Below are 22,445 nucleotides of genomic sequence, written 5' to 3'. Positions count from 1 at the left end.
TGAGGGTGACACCCATACCACCTATGTAAAAGCTGGGTGGGCCCAAGGCCACCATGTAACCTCAAGGATGGGGAAGTGGAAACAGGGAATCTGCAGAGCAAGGTGGACTCTGGCAAGCTTCAGATTCAGTGAAAGACTCTGTCTCAGTAAATAGAATAATCAAAGAAGACACCCAGTGCCATTGTTTGGCCTTTACAAACATTTGCAAATATGTTCTACATATATGTGTACATACACATATGTACACTATTGCACACCATAGTCACATACATAGACCCAAAAAAAGTGGGAAATAATTTTGTTGGCAAAGTACTTGTTTCAAATATTTGCACTTCATTCTTTGTTAAGTAATATAAAACAATAAGTATTACTTGATAATATATGTTGTCTGTAGGATATGCCAGAAAAAAATTGGTTCAAATAGAGATAAATTTTTGTCTTTTAACAGTATTATTGACTTTCTCATTTTATCCAGGTATGATTCATTGTTTTAAAGCTGAAGTCTGATATGGCAGCACATGCCTGTAATCTCCACATTGGAAAGGTAGAAGCAGGAGGATCCAGCCTGGTTTATAGATTAAGTTCTAGGCCAACCAGAGCTACATAGTGAGACCTTGTCTTAAACAACACAAAGAGAATTTTATATAGGTGGAATCAGGAGTTCAAGACTATCCTTGGCAACATAAGAGCATGGTTGAGATTCATGAGATCATGGAACCACAAACCCAAAACAAAACCAAAGAACTTACTGAATATTAGATATTTTACTCGGCTTTTGTATTGTCTCTATTAATGCCTCTAGTCATTGTGCTGTAAAAAAAATTAGTTGGATGTGGTGGTGCATGCTTTTAATCTGAGCACTCAGGAGGCTGAGGTAGGTAGGTCTCTGATTTCAAAGCCAACCTGGTCTACACAGCAAGTTGCAGACCCTGTGTAAAGTGAGATCCTGTGTGAAAAGAAAGAAACAATATTAAACATTATTGTTTGGTTTATTTATTTGAGTTTGGGTCTCAGTATATATCTCTGTTGGCTCTTAGCTCAGCCTTCTGGGAAGCATACTTGGCTTAAACACATTTTTTTTTTTTAAATTCTGAAACTAACTGATGCACAGTTCCTACATAATCTTACCAGGCTAAACCTAGCTAGCATTCAGTAATTAAGCCTAGAGCTCCTGGCATTACTTTTTGTTGTATCTCGGTTGACTGAGGCATTTGTCTCATACTTGGCACTTGTTGCTACTTGAAGGATATTAGTTCTCAGAGCTCTCCAATTAGAATGATGATTCCAACATCAGCCAATTTTTTTTTTTGACTTTGGTTTGAGTGAGTTTTGTTTTCTATGACAGACTCTTGTAAAGGACAGGCTGATCTTGACCTTGCTGTTGCTCTTCACCTTTCTGCTTTCACTTCCCAAGTTGGGGTCACAGGTGTGCCCCACCATGTTCAGTTTGTTACCCATCCAATTTTAATTCATGGCCAGTTTTTTTTTTACATGTATATACTTACCACTTTCCCCATTTAATTTTTTCGATTTTATTGATTATGTATACAATATTCTGCCTACATGTATGTTTGCACACCAGAATAGGGCCCCAAATTTCATTACAAGTGGTTGTGAGCCACCATGTGGTTTCTGCGAATTGAACTCAGGACCTCTGGAAGAGCAGCCAGTGCTCTTAACCCTCTTAGCCATCCTTACAGTTTCTAGTTTTCATTATTTTTGAACATTGTTTTAGTTTAAAATAATTTTACCTGGTTTATCATTGTTGTTGGTTTTTCGAAACAGGGTTTCTCTGTGTAACAGCCCTGGCTGCCCTTGAACTCACCCTAGACCAGGCTGGCCTCAAACTCACAGAGATCGCCTGCGTCTACAGAGTGCTGGAATTAAAGGCATACGCCACCACTACCCAGCTCATTTTTCTTATATTTTCATGAATTAATGGTTAGTTCTAGAGGGAAACTCAGTTGTATTCAAGTAGAATTTTTAAAACTGGAAAGACCTTTTTGGTAACACTTTTATAATTTCTTTCATGAATATCTAGTTTTTTTAGTGTCTGGTTTTTCCTCTATTTTTTCTTTTATGGTATCATTCATTTGCCATCATCATAGTTTAGGTCCCTTGGATCATGAGAGGTTGCAAAGTAGAGATATACTACAACTATATTGTTCCATTCTTGCTTATTAGTTGGGATTTCCTGTTAAAAGAATTCTACCCTTAATCAGAATTTGGTAGGAATTCATGTAGCAATGATTAGATCAAGTTTGGCTTTGTTTTTCTCCCTTTTTATTTATACATTTCCAGAAATAATGAGATGAAACCCTAGTATCTTTCAGAAGTACCTAGTGTAGTCGTGGGAAAGGAGTGTTCCATTCTTTGGTTTACTTATTTATTTATTTTAATTTCATTTTTCTAGACAGGGTTTCTCTGTGTAGCTCTGGCTGTCCTGGAACTTGATCTGTAGACAAGGCTGGCTGTGAACTCACAGAGGCCTGCCTCTCCCTCCCAAGTGCTAAGATTAAAGGTGTGCATTACCACTGCTCGGCCTCTTCAGTGTTTCTTAAAATTACTATTTGTGTGCATATACATGCATGTGTCTGTGTGTATGTGCGTGAATGCGTGGCCACAAATATACCACAGTATGCATTTGAAGATCAGAGTACAGCTTTGTTGAAGTCAATTTTCTTCTTCTACCTTTGTAGATTCCACTGATCAAACATGTTGTCAGACTTGCGTGGCACTGTTAGCCTGCAGAGCTATCTTACCAGCCTTTACTTTTAGGATTCTTTGGGCTCCAGTACTTTTTAGTTGGTAGGGTTAGGAAATACATATTTTCTTAAACATTTAAAAACTGTGTCATAAATTCATTGTTTGTACTTCTAATTTAGAACCACAAGGTTTTTATTTCACTTAAATAATTCATATGTTTTCTCTTAGCAACAAGAAAAATTTCCATTCTTAACCAAATAATTATTCACTTGATTTGTACCATAATATTCATAGAACTGTTTCAGAAAACAAACCAATATTGATAGCAATATGAATATTTACTGTTTAAATTTTTGTTTTTGTATCTAGTACTTAAGGTATCTTTTGTCAGATATACAGGCAAATTTTTCTTCTATAAAATGATTTGCTTTATTGCTTTGATGTAAGGCAAAACACATTTTTGTGAAGTTTAGTTAAAGGAAATAAGAGACCAAAAGGGAAAATATGAGTACATAACTGTATTTTTGTGGTGTTTTCACATTTTGAATTCTTCAGTTTCATCATATTGTAAAATTGGGCTGTATATAATTCCACAACTCCAGGGTAAATGTGTGATTTTATTTTATTTTTCTAGGTGCTAATGTGCATGCTACCACAGCAACAGGAGACACGGCTCTAACCTATGCTTGTGAAAATGGACATACAGATGTTGCAGATGTTTTACTTCAAGCAGGGGCCCATTTAGTAAGCTATTTTAAATTTCAAATATTTCTACATTAATGCTAATATTTACTCATAGCTACCATTTAGAAAAACATTGATAATCATCAATAGTTTGTACATTTTGAATAAAATTAGAATTGGTAGTATGGCTTTGCCTCAATGACTTGACAACTTGAGTTTGATGACCAGAACCCTACATGGTAGAAAAATAAAAAAGAGAGATAACCAACCTCAAAAGTTGTCCTCAAACCTTGTGTGTGCATGTGTGTGAGTGTGTGTTCGCGTGTGCACGCATACACACACAGATTCATTTGAATAAGCCAAACCTCTGGTCACCTGTAAGTTGTTGGATATAGTAAATCCATTTGAAAATGTTTAATAGAAAATACTGTTTCTTTTCTTAGATATTAGTTTCTCATCCTACCCTCATTTAACCTTATACTTTTAAAACTGCTATTTATGGGACTGGAGAGATGACTCAGTGGTTAAGAGCATTTCCTGCTCTTACAAAGGTCCTGAGTTCAATTCCCGGCAACCACATGGTGGCTCACAACCATCTGTAATGAGGTGCCCTCTTCTGGCCTACAGACATACATACACACAGCCAGAATATTGTATATATAATAAATAAATAAATATTTTTTAAAAACTGCTATTTATTGCATTTATCATAAAATTCAGTGATATATTCACAGAATAAAGTAACTTGTCAATTAACTTTGGGTGTCATTTTCTCTGATGACAAACATTTAAAAGCAAAGCTGCTTCTGAGGATATAGTTGACTGGTAGAGTGCCTGCCTGACATGTGTAAGGCTGCAGTATGACAGAAGCTGATACTGTTCATCATCCTAACAACATTACTATGTTCTGTTTTTCTTGTCCTTTTTATTTGACTTTTTATAATATCAAATTAAATGGCAAGTTCATATGCTTAGAGCTATGGAAAATTATAAGCCAGGCAGTAGTGGTGTATGCCTTTAATCCCAGCACTCGAGAGGCAGAGGCAGACAGATCTCTATGAGTTTGAGGCCAACATAGTCTACATAATGAGTTCCAGGACAGCCAGGGCCACACAGAAACCCTCTCAGTGGGGGAGGGAACTATGGAAAATTATAAATAATACAATGACTAGTTATAATACTTGGCATGTCCGAGAGACATCCATAGCTAGAAATCTGTAAATTTTAGGAGTTTCACTTATTTTGATAAACCAATACAATTACCTTTTAATTATTTCCGTAACATTGTTGGAAAATAATTAGTAAGGTAGGTGTATAATATGGTAATACTATTATATTATACTACTATACTATTATACATTTCTACTAATTCTAAAAGATTTATTATTTATTGTGTATACAGTGTTCTGTGTGCATATATGCCTACACACCAGAAGAGGGCACCAGATCTTCCTATAGATGGTTACAAACCAACATGTGGTTGCTGGGAATTGAACTCAGGACTCTGGAAGAGCAGCCAGTGTTCTTAACCTCAGAGCCATCTCTCCAGGCCCCATTTCTACTAATTCTAAATACTGTAATGATAATCATTATTATTTTGGTTTGTTGAGATGGTTTTGCTGTGTTTTTCTGGTTGGTGTGATGCTATCTTATAGACCCAGACTCTTTTCTTAATTGCCCACAAGTTGGCATTATAGACTGGTATCACCACATCTCAAGCATTCATTTTTTTTTAATAAATATGTTTTTAAAATTGAATTATTATTGCATAATAAATGTGTAAGTGCCACAGAAGACACCTTTTGGGAGTTAGTTTTCTGTCATGGGATCTGGAGATTGAGCTAGAATGTCAGGTTTGTGTGACAAGCACTTACCTGTTAAGCCATCTTGTCAACCTACTCTGTGTGTGTGTGTGTGTGTGTGTGTGTGTAGTGTGTAGTGTAGCCAGGCAGGAAGTATAGGTGGGGCAACCAGACTAGGAGAAAGCTGCGAACAGAAAAGGCAGACAGATGCAGTCACCAGCCAGACGCAGAGGAAGCAAGATGAGAATGCCTCGCTGATAATATGGGTTAATTTAAGTTGTAAGAGCTAGTTAACAATAACCCTGCACTAATCAGCCAAACAGTTTATAATTAACATAAGCCTTTGTGTTATTCTTTGGAACTGAACAGCTGCAGGATCAGGTGGGACAGAAATTTCTGTCTACAAAGGCTGCGGTTTCTGTCCTCAGAAACTTCCATCTATACTCCTGCCTTGACTCTGTATGTATGTTATCTAGTCCAGTTTGTAGAATGACTGCCTAGTATACCTAAGGCTTCAAGTTTGATCCCCAGCACAGCATAAACCAGGTGTCAGTGCACACACCTCAAAGCAGGAACTTAAGGCAGGAGCATCAGAGCTTCGAGGACACGGCAAGTTCAGGGAAAGCCTTGGTAACATGATACCATATTACAAAACAAAACACACAACTTGGGTTCTTTTTTTCCTTAAAGATGTATTTTTATTATTTTATTTTAAATTGTGTATGTGTGTGTTCTGAAGGCGGGTTATGCACACAGTGTCCATGGAGGCCAGAGATATCAGATTATTTTGGAGCTGGAGTTAGAGGCAATTGTGAACTGTTAGTGTGGGTGCTGGAACTGAACTTCTGTCCTCTGCAAGAATAGTATGTGCTCAGCCAGGCGGTGGTGGTACACACCTATAATCCCAGCTCTTGGGAGGTAGAAGCAAGTGGTTCTCTGTGAGTTCAAGGCCAGTCTGGTCTACAAGAGCTAGTTCTAGGACAGGCTTCAAAGCTACAAAGAAACCCTGTCTTGAACCGCCCCTCCCCCCAAGAAAATAAGAAAAAAAAAAAAAAAGAATAGTATGTGCTCTTAATCACCAAGCCATCACCTCCAGCCCAAAACTTAGTTTTTATTTAAAAAAAAAAAATCACTTAAAGACTCAAAATTTTTCCGAGTCTGCTGTCTTCATATCTCTCTTGTCTCCTCCCCCCCCCCCCCGCCCAACCTTTTTGGTTTTATTTTTCCTATGGTGTCTCACTATGTAGCCCAGGATGGCATCAAATACCTGTTCTTCCTGCCTCAGTTTTCTAAGTATTGAGATTTTAGGCATGTGACACTATACCTGAATTCCCTTTCCTTTTTTTTTTTTCCTCTTTTTCCTCACAGAGATCTGCCTTCCTCTGCCTTCTGAGTGTGCTAGGATTAAAGGCTTACACCACTACTGTCCAGCTAAGATCTTTTTGTTTTTATGTGTATGGCTGTTTTGCCTTTATGTATGCATGTATATAGTGTCCACAGAGGCTAGAAGAGGGTGTTGGTTCCCCTAGAACTTGAGTATCATACAGTTGTGAGCTACCGTGTGGGTACTAGGAACTGAACTCTGTTCTGTGCAAGAGCAGCAGCAAGTGCTTTTAGCTACTGAGCCATCTTGCTAGCCATTACCACTTTTCTTTTCTAATGAGGTGTTTAGAGCAAATTAATTTTAGGTAAGTGGCTGAAGGAATCTGTTTCTATGATTTGTAAAGATCATGCTAATTCAGTTACCTATCTGCTGGCATGGATGGGTTATGTGGTCCTAAGATGAAATACTTGGAAAAAAAATGAATTTTCAGGGTATAAGTCATTTCTTCTAAAATCTTTTTATATATGGGTCTAGAGGAATGATCTTGCAGAGGACCTAAGTTTGGTTCCCAGTATTCTTGATGGGTGGTTCACAGCCACCTGTAACTTCAGCTCTAAGAATCCAACACCCTCTTCTGGCCTCCTCAAACACCTACACTCATGCACAGACCTCCCCACCATATACATTATTAAAAATTAAAATCCTCATATATATTAGATACATCATAATGCACATTATTTTTTAATTTGTTTATGACTGTTTATCAACATGTTTTACAGAATTTATCTGTTTTAATAGATAAGAGTTGTTAATCCCAAAAATATACAATTAATACTTTGTCTATTTCAATAAAAAATAATCTAGTGTTATGATTTCAATTCATGGGCTGAGGGACTAGCTCAATTGTAGAGCACTTGCCCTGTTTATGGGTTCTTTCCTAGCAAAACAAAGTGAAAAAAGGTAAATCATCCATCCCAAGTTTTTTTTCTCTTACAGTTTCATACTACTTAAATAAGTCAAAGAAGTAAGAAAGAAATATTTTTTGATGTCAGTATTCGATTTGGAATATAATTCCTTAGGTTACCTATTGTTATTTACAAATAATTAATTTGACTCACAGTTTCAGAGTGTTCAGTTCTTAATTGCTTGGTCTTGCTTACTTGAGCAGAGCATCATAGCATAAATGGAGGCTGCTCTTCACTTCTTGTCAGATATTAAATGAATAGAACTTTATTTTCATATCCATATTATTGTATATTATATAACCTAATATACTTTGGTTATTCGCATTAATACTGAACACAGAAAATAAACTCAGGTCAATGTTAAGTATGTGGCTTTTTGAAATTTTCTTATCTGATATTTTTATTAGCATACATTGTACATAATAATGAGTTTAATAGGATACTTTCACACATATATAATCTGATCTGATCATGTTTACCCCTCCTTTCATTACCCTCTTTTATCCCCCTCCCACTTTTTACTAATTTTCTTTCTCTTTCTAGGTAGCCTCTCTTCAGTTTCTATGAATTTTGTTGTTTTTTTCTGTGACCTAGTGAGTTTAGTTAGGATTATTACAGGAGCTTAGGCGATGTTATTTATGGGAGTATGGGTAACTTACCAGTAATTACACCAGAAGAAAATGTCTCTCCCTCCCCCAGCAACCATTAACTGCCTTTAGATCCTCAGAAGTGGATGGGGCCTTGTGAGGCCCTACCCCCAAGCAACTGTTAACCGCCCCTCCCCCTTCCGTGAGGGAATGTTGACAACTCAATCATGTGTAGGTCTTATGCAGGTAAGCACAGCTGCTCTAAATTCATGAGTGTGATGGTCTTGTCATGCCCCAGAAGACAGCATTCCATAAGACTCTGCCCCTTCCTCCAACTCTTACATTCTTTTTACCCCTCTTCTGTGATATTCCCTGGGCCTTGGGCTTGGGTGAAGGGTGGTACTGATGTCATTTAGGGCTGAACAGTCAACAGTCACTTATTCTCAGCACTTTGACGTACCACCAACCATAGCAAAATGAAGCTTCTCTGACAAGAGCTGGCAGAACATTAATCTGTCGACAAGTTTTTTTTTTTTTTTTTTTTTTTTTTAATGTGCATACTGTATGTGTAGGTGCCTCTGGAAGCCAGAAGAGGCTGTCACCTCCTGGAACTGGAGTGCTGGGAAGAGAACTATGGTCCTCTCTGAAAGAGTGGGTACTCCATTTAACCACTGAGTTATCTCTCCAGTCTCTCAGCATAAATATTTAGAGAGCAATTTGACCATTCTCAACATGTCCAGTTAGTAAAATAGCAGTATTTGCTCTCTTTTTAGAGCTTGTGACCAGCATGGAGTTTTTGAGTATTTTTTTGTTGTTGTTTTTAAAGACAATCCTCCTGCCTTCTGGAGTGCTGAGATGATAGGCATGTACAAACCATACCTAAACCTTTATGTAAATGTTCTTTTTAAGTTATTTGAAGAACTGAAATAGAAGATAAAATTTTTATTCCATTTCTGTTTTTGTAGAACATCATAATAGGTTCCGTGTTTGACACTGTACTTATTGTTTGATCTGGATTTACTATTAGTGGAGATTAATATCCACTAATATTAGAAGAGGGAACAAGGAGACAAACTGAGTATTGGTACTTGATAGTCAGCTTTAAATCATATAATTATCTCAGTACTTATTAAATCTGTATTGTAGAAACATGTATCCCCTTACACATCACTAAGGAGGTTGGAGTTACTCCCTTTTCAAACCATATTTCTTATGTTTGATGGAGACTCCATTCACTCTAGTCAGTGACTGACTGAAAAGCACTAAACCCATAAGGGAAGGGAAAGCTACATAACTAATTATCTTAAAATAGCATTTGACCTTTCCTGCATCTCTTCACATCTTTATTATTCTTGGTTAGATATTTTTAAATGTTACTCCTTCTTGTAGCTTTAGTTTTCTTTAGAGACCAAGGCATGAGTGCCTATAATTTAATATAATTACTTCCTTATAAGATTTATATTAACATTTTATTGGAAGACCATTGTCATGTCCTTTAAAAAAGTACTATACGCAAGCCTGGTATGGCAGATAAATCAGTTCTACATGTGAGTTCCAAGCCAACCAAGGCTAGTTAGTGATAATCTTGTCTCAAGAAAAGAAAACCACTCATCATCAGGGTGTGGTGTCACTCACCTTTAATCCTGGTTCTCTGGAGGCAGAGGCAGGTGGATCCCTATGTTTTCAAGGGCAGCCTTGTCTACCCTTGTAGTTTCAGGACAGCTGGGACTACATTGAGAGACGTTTTCTCAGACAAAAGCCCTGTGCTCATAAGATTATAGTCTTTATTAATTAGGGTTGTTTTACTTGAAAATTCTTAGCTAACAAATAATAAAGCCCAGCGCCTTGAAGTAGCAGTGACAAGGTCTTTACAAGGTATTCGTGGTCAAATGTGATTTTAATTTTTAGAATAGGATCCATAAGTCCTCTTTTCCTCTGGACAAGCAGGAGGACTTGAAGACTATTTTGAAGGACACAGTTCCAAGCAAAGGATTAGATTATAGTGGCCTTTTATGATTATAATTTGCTACCACATAGAATAGATATTATAGGTAATTAGAAATTGGAATATTTGAATTCCAGCTAAGAAATCAAAGGACTTTGCTGACTGACAAAGAAAATATTCTCTTCAATTTAAAAATATTATGATGTCTCATTGAAGAGATTTCATTGCTAGTAGTTTATTTCCTTTGTATTATTTGTATTTGGTATTTAAAGAACTCTCGCAGGAGAACAAATGAAGTTAATTTTTGTGAATCTCAAACTTAAGTGAACAATCAATCTACTGATATTAACGTCGTGATTAAATATCACAAGCAGATATACATGAAGTAGAAGAAATCTACCTGGTAAATGACTCAACTCAAAAGAACATTTTCCTAGGCAGGCATTGTGGAAGTCCTAGCACTGGGGAGGCAGAGGCAGTGGATCTCTGTGAGTTTGAGACTAGCCTGATCTACATAGTGAGTTCCAGGACAGTCAAGGCTTAGTGGGACCCTGTCTCCAAAAAAAAAAAAAAAAAAAAAAAAAAAGTGTGTGTGTGTGTAGAGAGAGATACATTCATACGTATATACACACATTGTGTACATATATGCATGTAGAAGTAATGGGGAAAATGTAACACAATTTTTCTCTTGTTAGGGTATTGCCATTTAAAAATTAACCTGGAATATTGAAAATAAAGCTCAGTTTTAATTAAAAGCATGGCAAGAAATGTCAGGTGGCAGTGGAAATGTATGTTTTTGACAATAAAAAGGAAAAATATCAGTGATATGCTTTGTCCATCTTCCTTAATGAAAGAGCTGTAGTTTAAATTGTTTAAAGTTGTGGGCACAATGAATGCTACAAATTGTGTTAATTTTTTTTAAGAGATGTAGGTGCTGACTACTAATGGTATCAAAAGTATATTCAAACAAGGCATGGGAGCTTATGCCTGTAATCCCAGTATTTTAGGGGACTGAAGCAGGAGACTGCTATGAATTCAAGGCTAGTTTGTGTTCTTCAGAATGAATTCAAGGCCGGTTTAAGACTACTATCTCAAAACAAAGCCAAACAATAATAAAATTAATATGGTCAAGATTGTAAGACTGTTTAAAGTGTTTTGTTTTGTTTGGTTTGGTTTGGTTTGGTTTTTGTTTTTTTGGTTTTTCAAGACAGGGATTTTTTTCGGTGTACCTTTGGAGCCTGTCCTGGAACTTGCTCTTGTAGACTAGGCTGGCCTCAAACTCATAGAGACTCTCCTGCCTCTGCCTCCCGAGTGCTGGAATTAAAGGCATGTGCCGCCACCACCACCTGGTGTGTGTGTGTGTGTGTGTGTGTGTGTATATATATATATTAATATAAGTTGCCAAAAATGTTAGTTGCCTACATGTAAATTCAAAATCCATTCTAAAACAGGGTTAATTTAGCATTATCTATATTCTCTCATAACTTAGAGTTAGTAAAAATTACCTAATCAACATGTGTAACAAATAAAAAGTCAAAGTAAACTTAATTTTTATCAGTAGTTAAGGAACAATACATACAGACTTCATAGCCACTTCTTTATCAGGTATAGTAGGGTTTACTTGTAGGACTGAGACAGAACAATTATAATTTTGAGACCTGTAGACCATCTCTCAAAGTTTAAAAGAAAGAAGTCCTTTTGGATTGGAATTCCTTTTTGCTGTAATCTAGTTTAAACTTTCCAATAAAATGATAATCCACACTTATTTTTTTTTTAGTTTTTATGTACTATATATATATATATATATATATATATATATATATATATATGTGCTCGGGATGTCTGTGCACCACTTTTGTACTGGGAGCCCATGGAGGCCAGTAGAGGGCATCAGATCTCCTTACTGGAATTAGAGAAACTTGTGAGCCCACTCCCCACATGGGTTCTGGGAATCGAACTTGGGTCCTCTGGAAGAGCAGCAAGTTCTCTTAACTGCTGAGACATTGCTCTGGTTGCTACATTTAATTCATAATGTAGATTAAAGTTTTCTATTGTGTTGACAAAGTACTTATTTTTAAATTGATTATATGACAACTAAGTGACTTTCTGAGTTAATTTAAAAGAATAGTGAAATAAAACTTGTCATCATTACTTTTTCAACCTTTTCTTAGTAATAAGTCAACTGAACTAGCAGAATTCACATTTATGTACAGGGTATAATTTAAACATGAACATGGAGGATAGGTCAGAAAACTCTTCATAGAAACAAAGTTATCAGCAACAATTTGAGTACTTAAGTAAATGTAGTAGGAGTAAGTGAATGCAATAGGAGTTTGCACATTAACCATACTAACTAAGACTAATAACCACATAAGCGAGTTCCTTTCAGTGCCATTTGATATAAGGCCTGGTTAGTGGCTGTTTAATCATTCATTCATGTAGCTACCAAACTTTCTAGAGAATGATGATCTTGCTGCTAAAATTTTATCTTGCCTTTGACTATTCAAGTGTTTAGTTTCTATTCTAAAAAATTCTGTCTGTTGGTTTATTTTTGTTCCCCTTTAAATACTATAATGTTTTTTTTCTTTTTCTTTCTTTTTTTTCCTTTGTTTTGTTGTTGTTCTTATATTGTTTTTTAAGACAGGGTTTCTCTTTGTAGCCTTGGCTATCCTAGGATTTACTCTGCAGACCAGGCTGGACTCAAACTCAGAGAAATCCGCCTGCCTCTTCCTATCTTTTGGTGGAATCCTTTAAATTGTGTGTGTGTGTGTGTGTGTGTGTGTGTGTGTGTGTGTGTGTTCATGTGCTCATGCTTGTATGCATATATACCACAGCATTTGTGGAGGTCAGGATAACTGTTAAGAGTCTGTTTTCTCCTTCCATACTTTGATAGATTTCTTAATGGTTCTGAATAGAAGGTCAGGATCCCTTTAATCACTTTATGGGACTTGTTTCAGTTCACATGAATGGTTAAGAAAAATACCTTTTTTTTTTTTAAGATTTATTTACTTATTATGTGTAGTGTTCTGCCTGCATATATCCCTGTGGGCCAGAAGAGGACACCAGAGCTCATTACAGATGGTTGTGAGTCATCATGTGGGTGCTGGGAGTTGAACTCAGGATCTTTGAAAGAACAATCAGTGCTCTTAACCTCTTAGCCATCTCTCCAGCCCTCCAGAAATGCTTTTTTTATCTCATTGTAATTAGAAAAGTAAAGTTATTGGGAACCAAACTTCATTAGTTTTATTATCTTTAATGAATATTGTTAGGTATACAAGGTTGAACTTGGCCATGATAGGTTGTGCTATCTTGTGTAACTAAATGGACCTATACATTAAAAGAATTGAAGTAGAGTAAGTGCTCACAAGTATTAAATCCTCATTGTTTATCATTTCATTAGTACTGAATCCTTAAAATATTTAATTAGTTAATGTTGATTCATTTTTCTGTTTCTTTAATAGGAACATGAATCTGAAGGTGGAAGAACACCTTTGATGAAGGCTGCAAGAGCTGGTCATTTATGCACAGTTCAGTTTCTTATTAGCAAAGGTAAAGCAAGTTTAAATGGTTGTGACTATGAAGCAGGTGGATAACTTAGTCATACCCAGCAACAACCCTGCTCATATAATCAGAATTGCCAGGAATAGGAACACATTGAATGCTGCCTTTCTAGCTTGTAGGAATGCTAAATAATGCCATTATCTGAACTTATTGTTAAACAATTTTAAAAAATCATCTAATGTTGCAAGAACATTCAGCTGGGCATGCAGGTTTTAATCCCAGCACTCAGGAGGGATAGTGGGTAGTGTCCCATTTCTTGTTCTAGGTTCTAGTTACACGGGTGTGTTTACTTTGTGAAAATTTTCAAGCTATACACCTATGATTTATACATTGTTTTGTATCTGTATCATAATTGAGAATCATCTTTAAATGATATTGTAGACTGGTTTGCTTTTCACCTTTGTTAAAATTACTGTTTTTCTTAAAGGTGCCAATGTGAATAGGGCTACAGCCAATAATGATCACACAGTAGTATCACTGGCATGTGCAGGAGGCCACTTGGCCGTGGTTGAACTACTATTGGCTCATGGAGCTGACCCTACTCATCGACTCAAGGTATTCTACATTTTTTGTTTTTGTTTGTAGTCAAAGGCTGCTTGTTTGTTTTCCATCTGCCCAGATCCAAAATAACCACACTGAAACTATATTAATTGCAACAGTGCTTGGCCAATGACTCTAACGTATTCCTAGCTGGCTCTTATATCTTAAATTAACCCATTTCTATTAATCTGTGTATCACCAGGTGGTTGTGGCCTACAGGTAAGGTTTTGTTCATTGTAAGGTTCCATCCGACATCTGTCTCCTGCGGTGGCTACATGGCTTCTCCTGGACTCTGTCTACTCTCTCTCTATATCTTTTCCAGCCTGGCTATATTCTGTTAAGCCATTGGCCAAAAGCAGCTTTTTATTACCGATGATATTCACAGCATACAGAGGGGAATCCCACATCATTTGCTTGTTGTTGGGTGTTTTTTTGTGTGTGTTTTGTTTTGTTTTGTTTGTTTGTTTTGTTTTTTTCAAGACAGGGGGGTTCTCTGTATATCTTTGGCTGTCTTGGAACTCACTCTGTAGATCAGGCTAGCCTCTAACTCACAGAGATCCTCTTGCCTCTGCCTCCCTGAGTGCTGGGATTAAAGGCGTGTGCACCACTGCTCGGCTTGTTTTTGTCTTTTGTTGTTTTGAAACAGGGTTTCTGTATATAATTCTTGCTATCTCTGGAGCTCATTTGTAGACCATAGTGTATACTGGTCTTAAGCTCACAGAGATCCTCCTGCCTCTGCCTCACAAGTGCTGGAATTAAAGGCATGCAGCACCACACCCAGCTCAAGGTATTTACTTAACTATATACTAGCTGAGTATGGTAGTATATAGTAACAGGATTGTCAGGTATGCTGAAGCAGTACTATTATTGTCAGTTCAAAACCTGCATGAGGCTGGGCAGTGACAGTGGTGCATACCTTTAATCCTAGCACTTGGAAGGCAGAGGCAGGCAGATCTCTGTGAATTTGAGGCCAGCCTGGTCCACAAGAACTAGTTTTAGTTCCAGGACAGGCACCAAAGCCACAGAGAAACCTTGTCTTGAAAAAACAAAACAAAACAAAAAAAACAGCATGGGTTAAATATTGAGACCATGTTTCAAAACAAAAAACAGAAACCACCAAATAATAAATTATTATTAGAGGTATGTTTGATCATTTAGTGCTTAATATTTATTACTCTTAAATATAATTTGAACTGCCTGTGGTAACAGTATTTGAGAAGCCTGAGCCATCAGGATTGCCTTAAGCCCAAAGTAATTTTGGGGCTAGATAGCAAGACTGTCTCAAAACCTGAAAATAAAATTATTACATTTTATTTTATTTGTCTTACTAGATAATTTTATCAGATTATAAGAATAAATTTATAAAAAGTTAACTATGATCAATTATTTCTTAGGATGGATCAACAATGCTTATTGAAGCTGCAAAAGGTGGCCATACCAATGTTGTTTCTTATCTATTGGATTATCCAAATAATGTTCTGTTGGTTCCCACCACAGATGTGTCTCAGCTTACCTCTCCTTCACAAGATGAATCTCAGGTAGAGTAAAATAGAATATTTTTTGATATAGGTATTCTTTGAAAGTTTTTGTTTAATGAAAACAGAAATCTTAATTATTAAGTTATCTTGGAAGTTCCTAGTATACTCCAGTTCAGTAAATATGTTAGAATTTTATTTTCTCTTTTACTTGTATAGAATTTGAACAAGAGTAAATTGACCAGTATATAGTGAGTATGTGGTTTGTACTCCTAACTATAATTGGTGCTGCAATGCTTTTCACTTCAGCAAGAGATAATAACATTAATATTAATTAACCTAAATCATTGAAATATTGTCTTGAGTCTTCAAATTCAGTATTCTCAGAAATTATTCCTTGGTGAAGGCTTAAGAAGAAAATGTTAAGTTTCAATAAATAAAGTTAGGGGATGGGAGAGATGGTTTAGCAGTCAGAAGCACTTGTTACTCTTGCAGAAGACCAGGCCTTGGTTCCCAGCACCCACATGGGGTCACAACCATCTGTAACCCCAATTCCAGGGGAACTCATGCCTCCTTCTGACCTCCAAGAGCACATGTGGTACACATACATACACTCAGGCAAAATACTCATATACGTAAAATAAATCTAAAATAGAAAAGAACAAACTTGTTGGCATATGAAGAAGACATAAAACAATATATGTTTTTTATTTATGAACCTTTGTTTTCTTCTATGATCTGAGATGACTTTTTTCTGAGTTGATGTTTTAGGTTCCACGTGTACCCGTACACACACTTGCCATGGTTGTGCCTCCCCAGGAACCTGACAGAACTTCCCAGGAGACATCTCCTGCCCTCTTAGGAGTACAGAAAGGTTAGTTGTTAAATTATTTTCCCTTTTCAACTAAATAAATTATACTTTAATGGTTAATAGATATAATGTACCTGTGAGCTGATTGAGAAATATAACTTCAACAAATGTCAGTACTGTTAGTGGATGCTTAGGAAAGTCCTAAATACTAGAAAAATGACTTACTGTTTTTCTGTTAACATGCTGCTTGATATAGTTTTCCATTGATAAAATTACTTAAATAATTTAAGCTTTATATTATATTAAAGCAGAAATTTTTTTTAAATTTATTTTTATTATGTAATGGTGTTCTGCCTGTATGTATCACTGCAGGCCAGGAGAGGGCACCAAATCCCATTACAGATGGTTGTGAGCCACTATGTGGTTGCTGGGAATTGAACTCAGGACCTTTGGAATAACAAGCAAAGCTCTTAGCCACTGAGCCATCTCTCCAGCCCATAAAGCAGAAAATTTTGTCAAACCATTTTTTTAGCTACCTGACAGTTCTTATTTTGGTTTTCAAGACAGGCTCTTGCTACCTAGCTGTGGCTGGCCTAGAACTTAGTACTTGGACTAAGCTGGCCTAATTTTGTGGTATCATTCGGCCTCTGCCTCAGTGCCAGAAATAGGAGCATGTGCTATAACACCTAGCTTTTATTTGACAATATTTTAGCCAAACTGTAGAAATAGGAGCATGTGCTATAACACCTAGCTTTTATTTGACAATATTTTAGCCAAACTGTAGTGTAATAATAAAAATATGTGCTGGCTACCTTGGTAAATATTTACAGCATCAATTTAATCAATGAGAAAGTGGTTGAAGAATTGCAGTTTTGCTTTTATAATGCAGGAATACAGTGGGTGAACCTGGTCAAATGATTATCAGTCTGTGAAGATCAAAATGTATATGAATAAAATCTAGATGACTTTATTAATGAAATATTTTTTTAAGATTTATTTATTTATTTATGTATACAACATTCTGCCTCGATGTATGCCTGCATGCCAGAGCAGGGCGCAAGATCTCAATACAGATGGTTGTGAGCCACCATGTGGTTGCTGGGAATTGAACCCAGGACCTCTGGAAGAGCAGCCAGTGCTCTTAACCTCTGAGCCATCTCTCCAGCCCGGAATAATTTTTTTTTGACATTTAAGACAGGACTTTACGTTGTAACCCAGGCTGGCCTGGAATTCTCTTTGTAGCCCAGGCTCCCCTCATGCTTATGGCAATCCTCTTGCCTCAGTGTTTTGAGTGCTGGGATTGTAGGCCTGAGACCCAAATTATTATTATTATTATTATTATTATTATTATTATTATTCACTCTGTTTGAAGGACTCAAGCTGCTAAGGTTTTGTTCTCCTATCTTTTTATCTCTAGATATACAGTATCTTCTCTTGATAATTATATTTTGTAATCTGAGTTTGCTGAAGTAATTTCTAGGATTTTAAAAACCACATAAGAGTTGGAACTGTTAGCCGGGCGATGGTGGCGCACTCCTTTAATCCCAGCACTCGGGAGGCAGAGGCAGGCGGATCTCTGTGAGTTCGAGACCAGCCTGGTCTACAGAGCTAGTTCCAGGACAGGCTCCAAAGCCACAGAGAAACCCTGTCTCGAAAAACCAAAAAGAAAAAAAAAAAGAGTTGGAACTGTCGCATAGTAGTGAAACATTTATGTAGCATACATGAGGCCCTGGATTTTATCATCAATACCCACTGCCCAAAAACTTAATGTAAAAATTTTTATGAATATATCTTATTTAGTGTATAAGAAATAAAAAGTGATTGAAGTCACAGTTAGATACATGTTTATATGTTAATGTAGCCACCATATCTGTCTTCCTTCTATTTTTAATCTTAGCAAATGAAACATACATTTTTAAAGTAATCTAACCATAATAACCAGCTAACACCCATTTCTAAAATATTTTAAAGTACCTCTGGGTTTTTTTTTCCAGATTAAAAAAATTATTAATGTGTTCATATTTTCACATGATGTGTGTGGGAATGCATGTGTGAAAGTCAGAGAACAACTTTATGGAATGGGTTCTCCTTCCAGCTCTACTTGGGTTCTAGAGATCACTCAGGTCACCAGGCTTGCAGCAACCACCTTTACCTTTAGGATAATTCCACCATCCTCATGTCTCTCTTCCTCCTAAGTACTGGGATTACAGGTTCATGCCCCTGTACCTGGTTTGTTTTTGTGTTTGAATGACTAAACGCCATAAAGGACTGTAAGAATTTGGGCTTCAGAAATTCAGGGGTTTTTTTTTTGTTTGTTTGTTTGTTTTTTGAAACAGGGTTTCTCTGTTTAATGGCTCTAGCTGTCCTGGAACTAGCTCTGTAGACCAGGCTGACCTCGAACTCACAAAGATCCACCTGCCAAGTGCTGAGATTAATGGCATGCACCACCACTGCCTGGCTCAGAAATTCAATATTTAACAGTAAATAATTTTTCAACGTTCACACAAAACCACAAAATAACCAAAAAATAATCTAGACAAATTGTTCAGAGAGCAAATAGAGCATTTTAAATCTAGAGCTAATGTGTAAGCAACAGAAAATCTTGGGTGGTGATCTTTATGTTGATATTCATAAGCACGATTTTGCTTAGAAATTATCATATACTAGGGATCCACTTCTTTCTTCGATTCTGTTTTATTGTTTTTACTGAATGGTATAAAAATTAACCTTTTAAACACATTTTATTAAATTAATTTTTTAGTATTTTATTTTATTCATTTTACATACCAACCACAGTTCCCCCTCCTTCCTTTCCTCTCCCTCCTCTGTTTTGTTAAATTATTAAGGAAGGACAATAGTTAATATTTGTATCTAAACACTTGGGCACTTTGTCTTAACTACCTAACAATTATAAAGGAATGTATTGTTATAATATATTGAGTTCCATTGTCATTTAGTTAAAAAAAATCAGACTCATTGTAGAATCTTTGTCCCTGTAAATTCTGTTGTTGTTTTCTTAAATCACTTGGAGGCTGGAAAGTGGCTTAGCAGTTAAGATTTCTACTCTTCCAGAGAATCTGAATTTGATTCCAAGACCTATGTTGGGCAACTCACAACTACTTTTAACTACAATTCCAGAAGATCCAATGCCTTCTTTGTCAGTGGGCACACATACACAAATATTAAAATAAAATCTTTCAGAATGTATAAGTCTTTTGAGTTGGGTGTGGTGACACAAGACTTTATTCCATCCCTTGGGGGACAGGCAGATCTCTGAGTTTGAGGCTAACCTAGTCAACATAGCAAGTTCCAGCCCACCCAGGGCTGCATAACTAGAGTCTGCCTTAAATAAATAAATAGATATGAGCTATTTGATTATTTAAAAATACACAATGAACACGGATAGGTTAGATATAAAAATCCACTTAAAACATAGATGTATTAAGTTTTTAAAATTACATTGTATTTATCTTGTGTATATGTGTGTGATCGCACAAATGGGAAGGTCGGAGGACACTTTGCTGGGTTGCTTAGTATGTAGAAAGCCCTGGATTCAATTTCTAATACTGCAAGTTTAGATTTTGTTAGCTTTCTTCTTTTTCTTTGTGGTACTTAGTACTGAAGCCAGGATCTCACACCCAGTGCTCACTCTACTACTGAAATATATACCCCTGGTAGCCCAATATATCTTTGTGTACCTCAAACCTTCTTGGGAAATAATTCCTTTTCTGTGACTTTAGTTACAGAAAAGTGCTATAGTACTTATAGTACTTGATTCTCACTTCCTTCTGACTTGTCACTTCTCTTTTCAGTACTTCAAATGTAGTGTTGAATTAATCACACTCAGTTCCTAGTAGTTTTGTCATTATAACTCTTCTGTTTTATTTTCTTGTATTATTTTCCCTTCCATTATTTCCCTAATGTGTCCAAAGTCCGCAGTCCTTTTCTTATACGTTCTTATAAAATGCTCACTAGTTTTCTCTGTGATTTCCTCCTGTATCATTCCCCCACCTTTTTTTTTTTTTGAGATAAGATCAAACAATAAACCTGGAACTCACCTATTTGACTAGACTAGCTGGCCAGCAGCCCCAGTGATTGCCCTGTCTCTTCCTCCCCATTGGTGAGATTACTGGTGTGGGCTGCTATACCTGACTTTTTATGTGGGTGTTAGGGATCCAGATTAAAGTCTCCATGCTTGCAAAGCAAGTACTTTACTAATGAAATCATACCATGTTTGTGTAGTGGGGTGTGTATGTGGGGGAAACAACATACATGGACACACACAGACATGTGCACACATCCCTGAGTGCAAGCATGAAGATGAGGAAGGAGTTCAGAGCCAGGTTTGGCTCATGGGATTGTCTCAAAAAAATGAAACTGACATATTAATTAAAGAAAATAATATGTAATATATACTTAAAAAAAATCAGGACATAGTAATGAACTTGGCCTTGTAGCACATTCTTTAATCCTAGCACAGGTGAAGTTGAAGCAGGAGGATCACTGTCAGTTCAAGACTAGCCTATACTACAAGCAAGATCTTTTCAAAATATAAACAAAAGGACTGGGTTGGTGGTAAACGCTTTTAATCCAGCACTTAGAAGGCAGAGATAGGTGGGTCTCTGAATTAGTGGCCAACCTGTTCCACATGGAGAATTACAGGCCAGGCAGGGCTGCACAGTGAAACTCTGTCTTTAAAAGAGCAGTGTTAAAAGTTGTACTTTTAAAACTTTGACGATGTCTAGAGAGATCCAGAAACAGAAGTGTAAGGGAAAATGTGTGCCGCCTCACCTCCAGAGTTGTTTATTGGAGTCAGTGTCATGAACTCTCATGCTTTTATGAGAAATTATTAAACTATAGAGAAAAATTTGCATATGTTGTAATTCAAATTGAATTTTCTTCTGTAAACTTTACTAATATCTCTACTAATTTTTAAATATGTTTATGTAAGTTTATGCATTCCCAAACTTACCAATGTGCTTTTACATATAACTGCTTTTATTAAAAAAAGATAGGTTGGGTAAATCTGTTATCATGTAACATAGATGGTCTATCTTTGGACATCTTGGTTAAGAGATTTCTGTGTTAAAACTGTAGATAACAAATGTTTTCTTTTGGTCATTTTTTTAAATTACACAATGTGCTAATTCACTGGTACAGATTTGAAAATAATAAGGTTAAGCTCATTTTAGTAGAGGACTAAATGTTTCACAAGTGCATACCTCAAACACCTATTGCCCATAGAAATAAACAAGTTAATGAAGGTACATCAGTGGTGGAGTGGGCATGGCTCAGTGGTAAAGCATCTACCACGCACAAGACTCTGGATTCCCTTGCCAATACTGCAACAGAAGAAAAGGTCTGGGAATGTAACTCAGTGATAGAATGTTTGCCTATCATGCACAAAACCCTCAGCCCAGTCCCCAGCAACAGAAAATCCCAAAATACAGCAATAAAGCTGATTTTAAACTGCTATAGATCACAGTTTCTAGTGAGTGCATACTTTTCCTAGGTTTGTTACTAGGGGGAAAAAAGCTTAGAGGAAACAATAAGTGTAGGACAGAAGCCAAACAAAAAGAAATGGTGTCTATTTCTATTTCTAAATTGTACTTGGTATGTCAACTCCATGATATCCATGTACACATTCCTGTATGTGTGTATGTACATGTATACATATCTGACAGTGGTTAATGTTTGAAGGGATTGGAAATCTTGTTTTCTTGTGTTTTTTAATACTTCATGTTAAATTTTTCTCATCAAATGAAGCCCTTTTCAAATTTTTACCCACTAACTGGTATTTCTACAGTTTCAGGTGACATTTTGTTTTTACCACTCTTGGTTTATAGATTGTGTTAGTGCTTTGATGTGTTCTTGTCTAAACAGTTTTAACTCCCTAGTTTTGGATATTTCAACTATTGACTATATGAAAGAAAACTGCTTTTTATGCATTTTAATTTTTATGTTTTCATTTTGTTATGTATGTGCACATGCACACATGTCATGATGTGTGGAAATCAAAGGACAACTTGAGGGAGTTGGTTCTCT

At 36.4% G+C, this 22,445-nt stretch overlaps 1 protein-coding gene across 10 annotated transcripts in view; it reads left to right on the top strand.

Moving 5' to 3' along the window:
- The window catches only part of LOC121453161 (ankyrin repeat and KH domain-containing protein 1), a 114,338-nt gene that overhangs the window by 43,135 nt on the left and 48,758 nt on the right, over positions 1-22,445 (top strand). For 8 of the 10 annotated variants that reach the window (XM_041659678.1, XM_041659677.1, XM_041659675.1 and 5 more), the window contains exons 10-14: positions 3,341-3,450; positions 13,475-13,562; positions 14,002-14,129; positions 15,509-15,652; positions 16,361-16,463. In XM_041659678.1, coding sequence (XP_041515612.1) covers positions 3,341-3,450; positions 13,475-13,562; positions 14,002-14,129; positions 15,509-15,652; positions 16,361-16,463 — 573 coding nt within the window. The remainder of the gene's footprint in view (positions 1-3,340; positions 3,451-13,474; positions 13,563-14,001; positions 14,130-15,508; positions 15,653-16,360; positions 16,464-22,445) is intronic. The other 2 variants (XM_041659674.1, XM_041659683.1) reach the window with 1 other exon arrangement.

Source organism: Microtus oregoni, unplaced genomic scaffold, assembly GCF_018167655.1.
Source record: "Microtus oregoni isolate MIOR12 unplaced genomic scaffold, Mior012 000011F_ref0000422, whole genome shotgun sequence".
NCBI classification, from domain to species: Eukaryota; Metazoa; Chordata; class Mammalia; order Rodentia; family Cricetidae; genus Microtus; species Microtus oregoni.
Note: the sequence above shows the minus strand (reverse complement) of the source record. Positions and strands in the feature narration are given on the sequence as shown.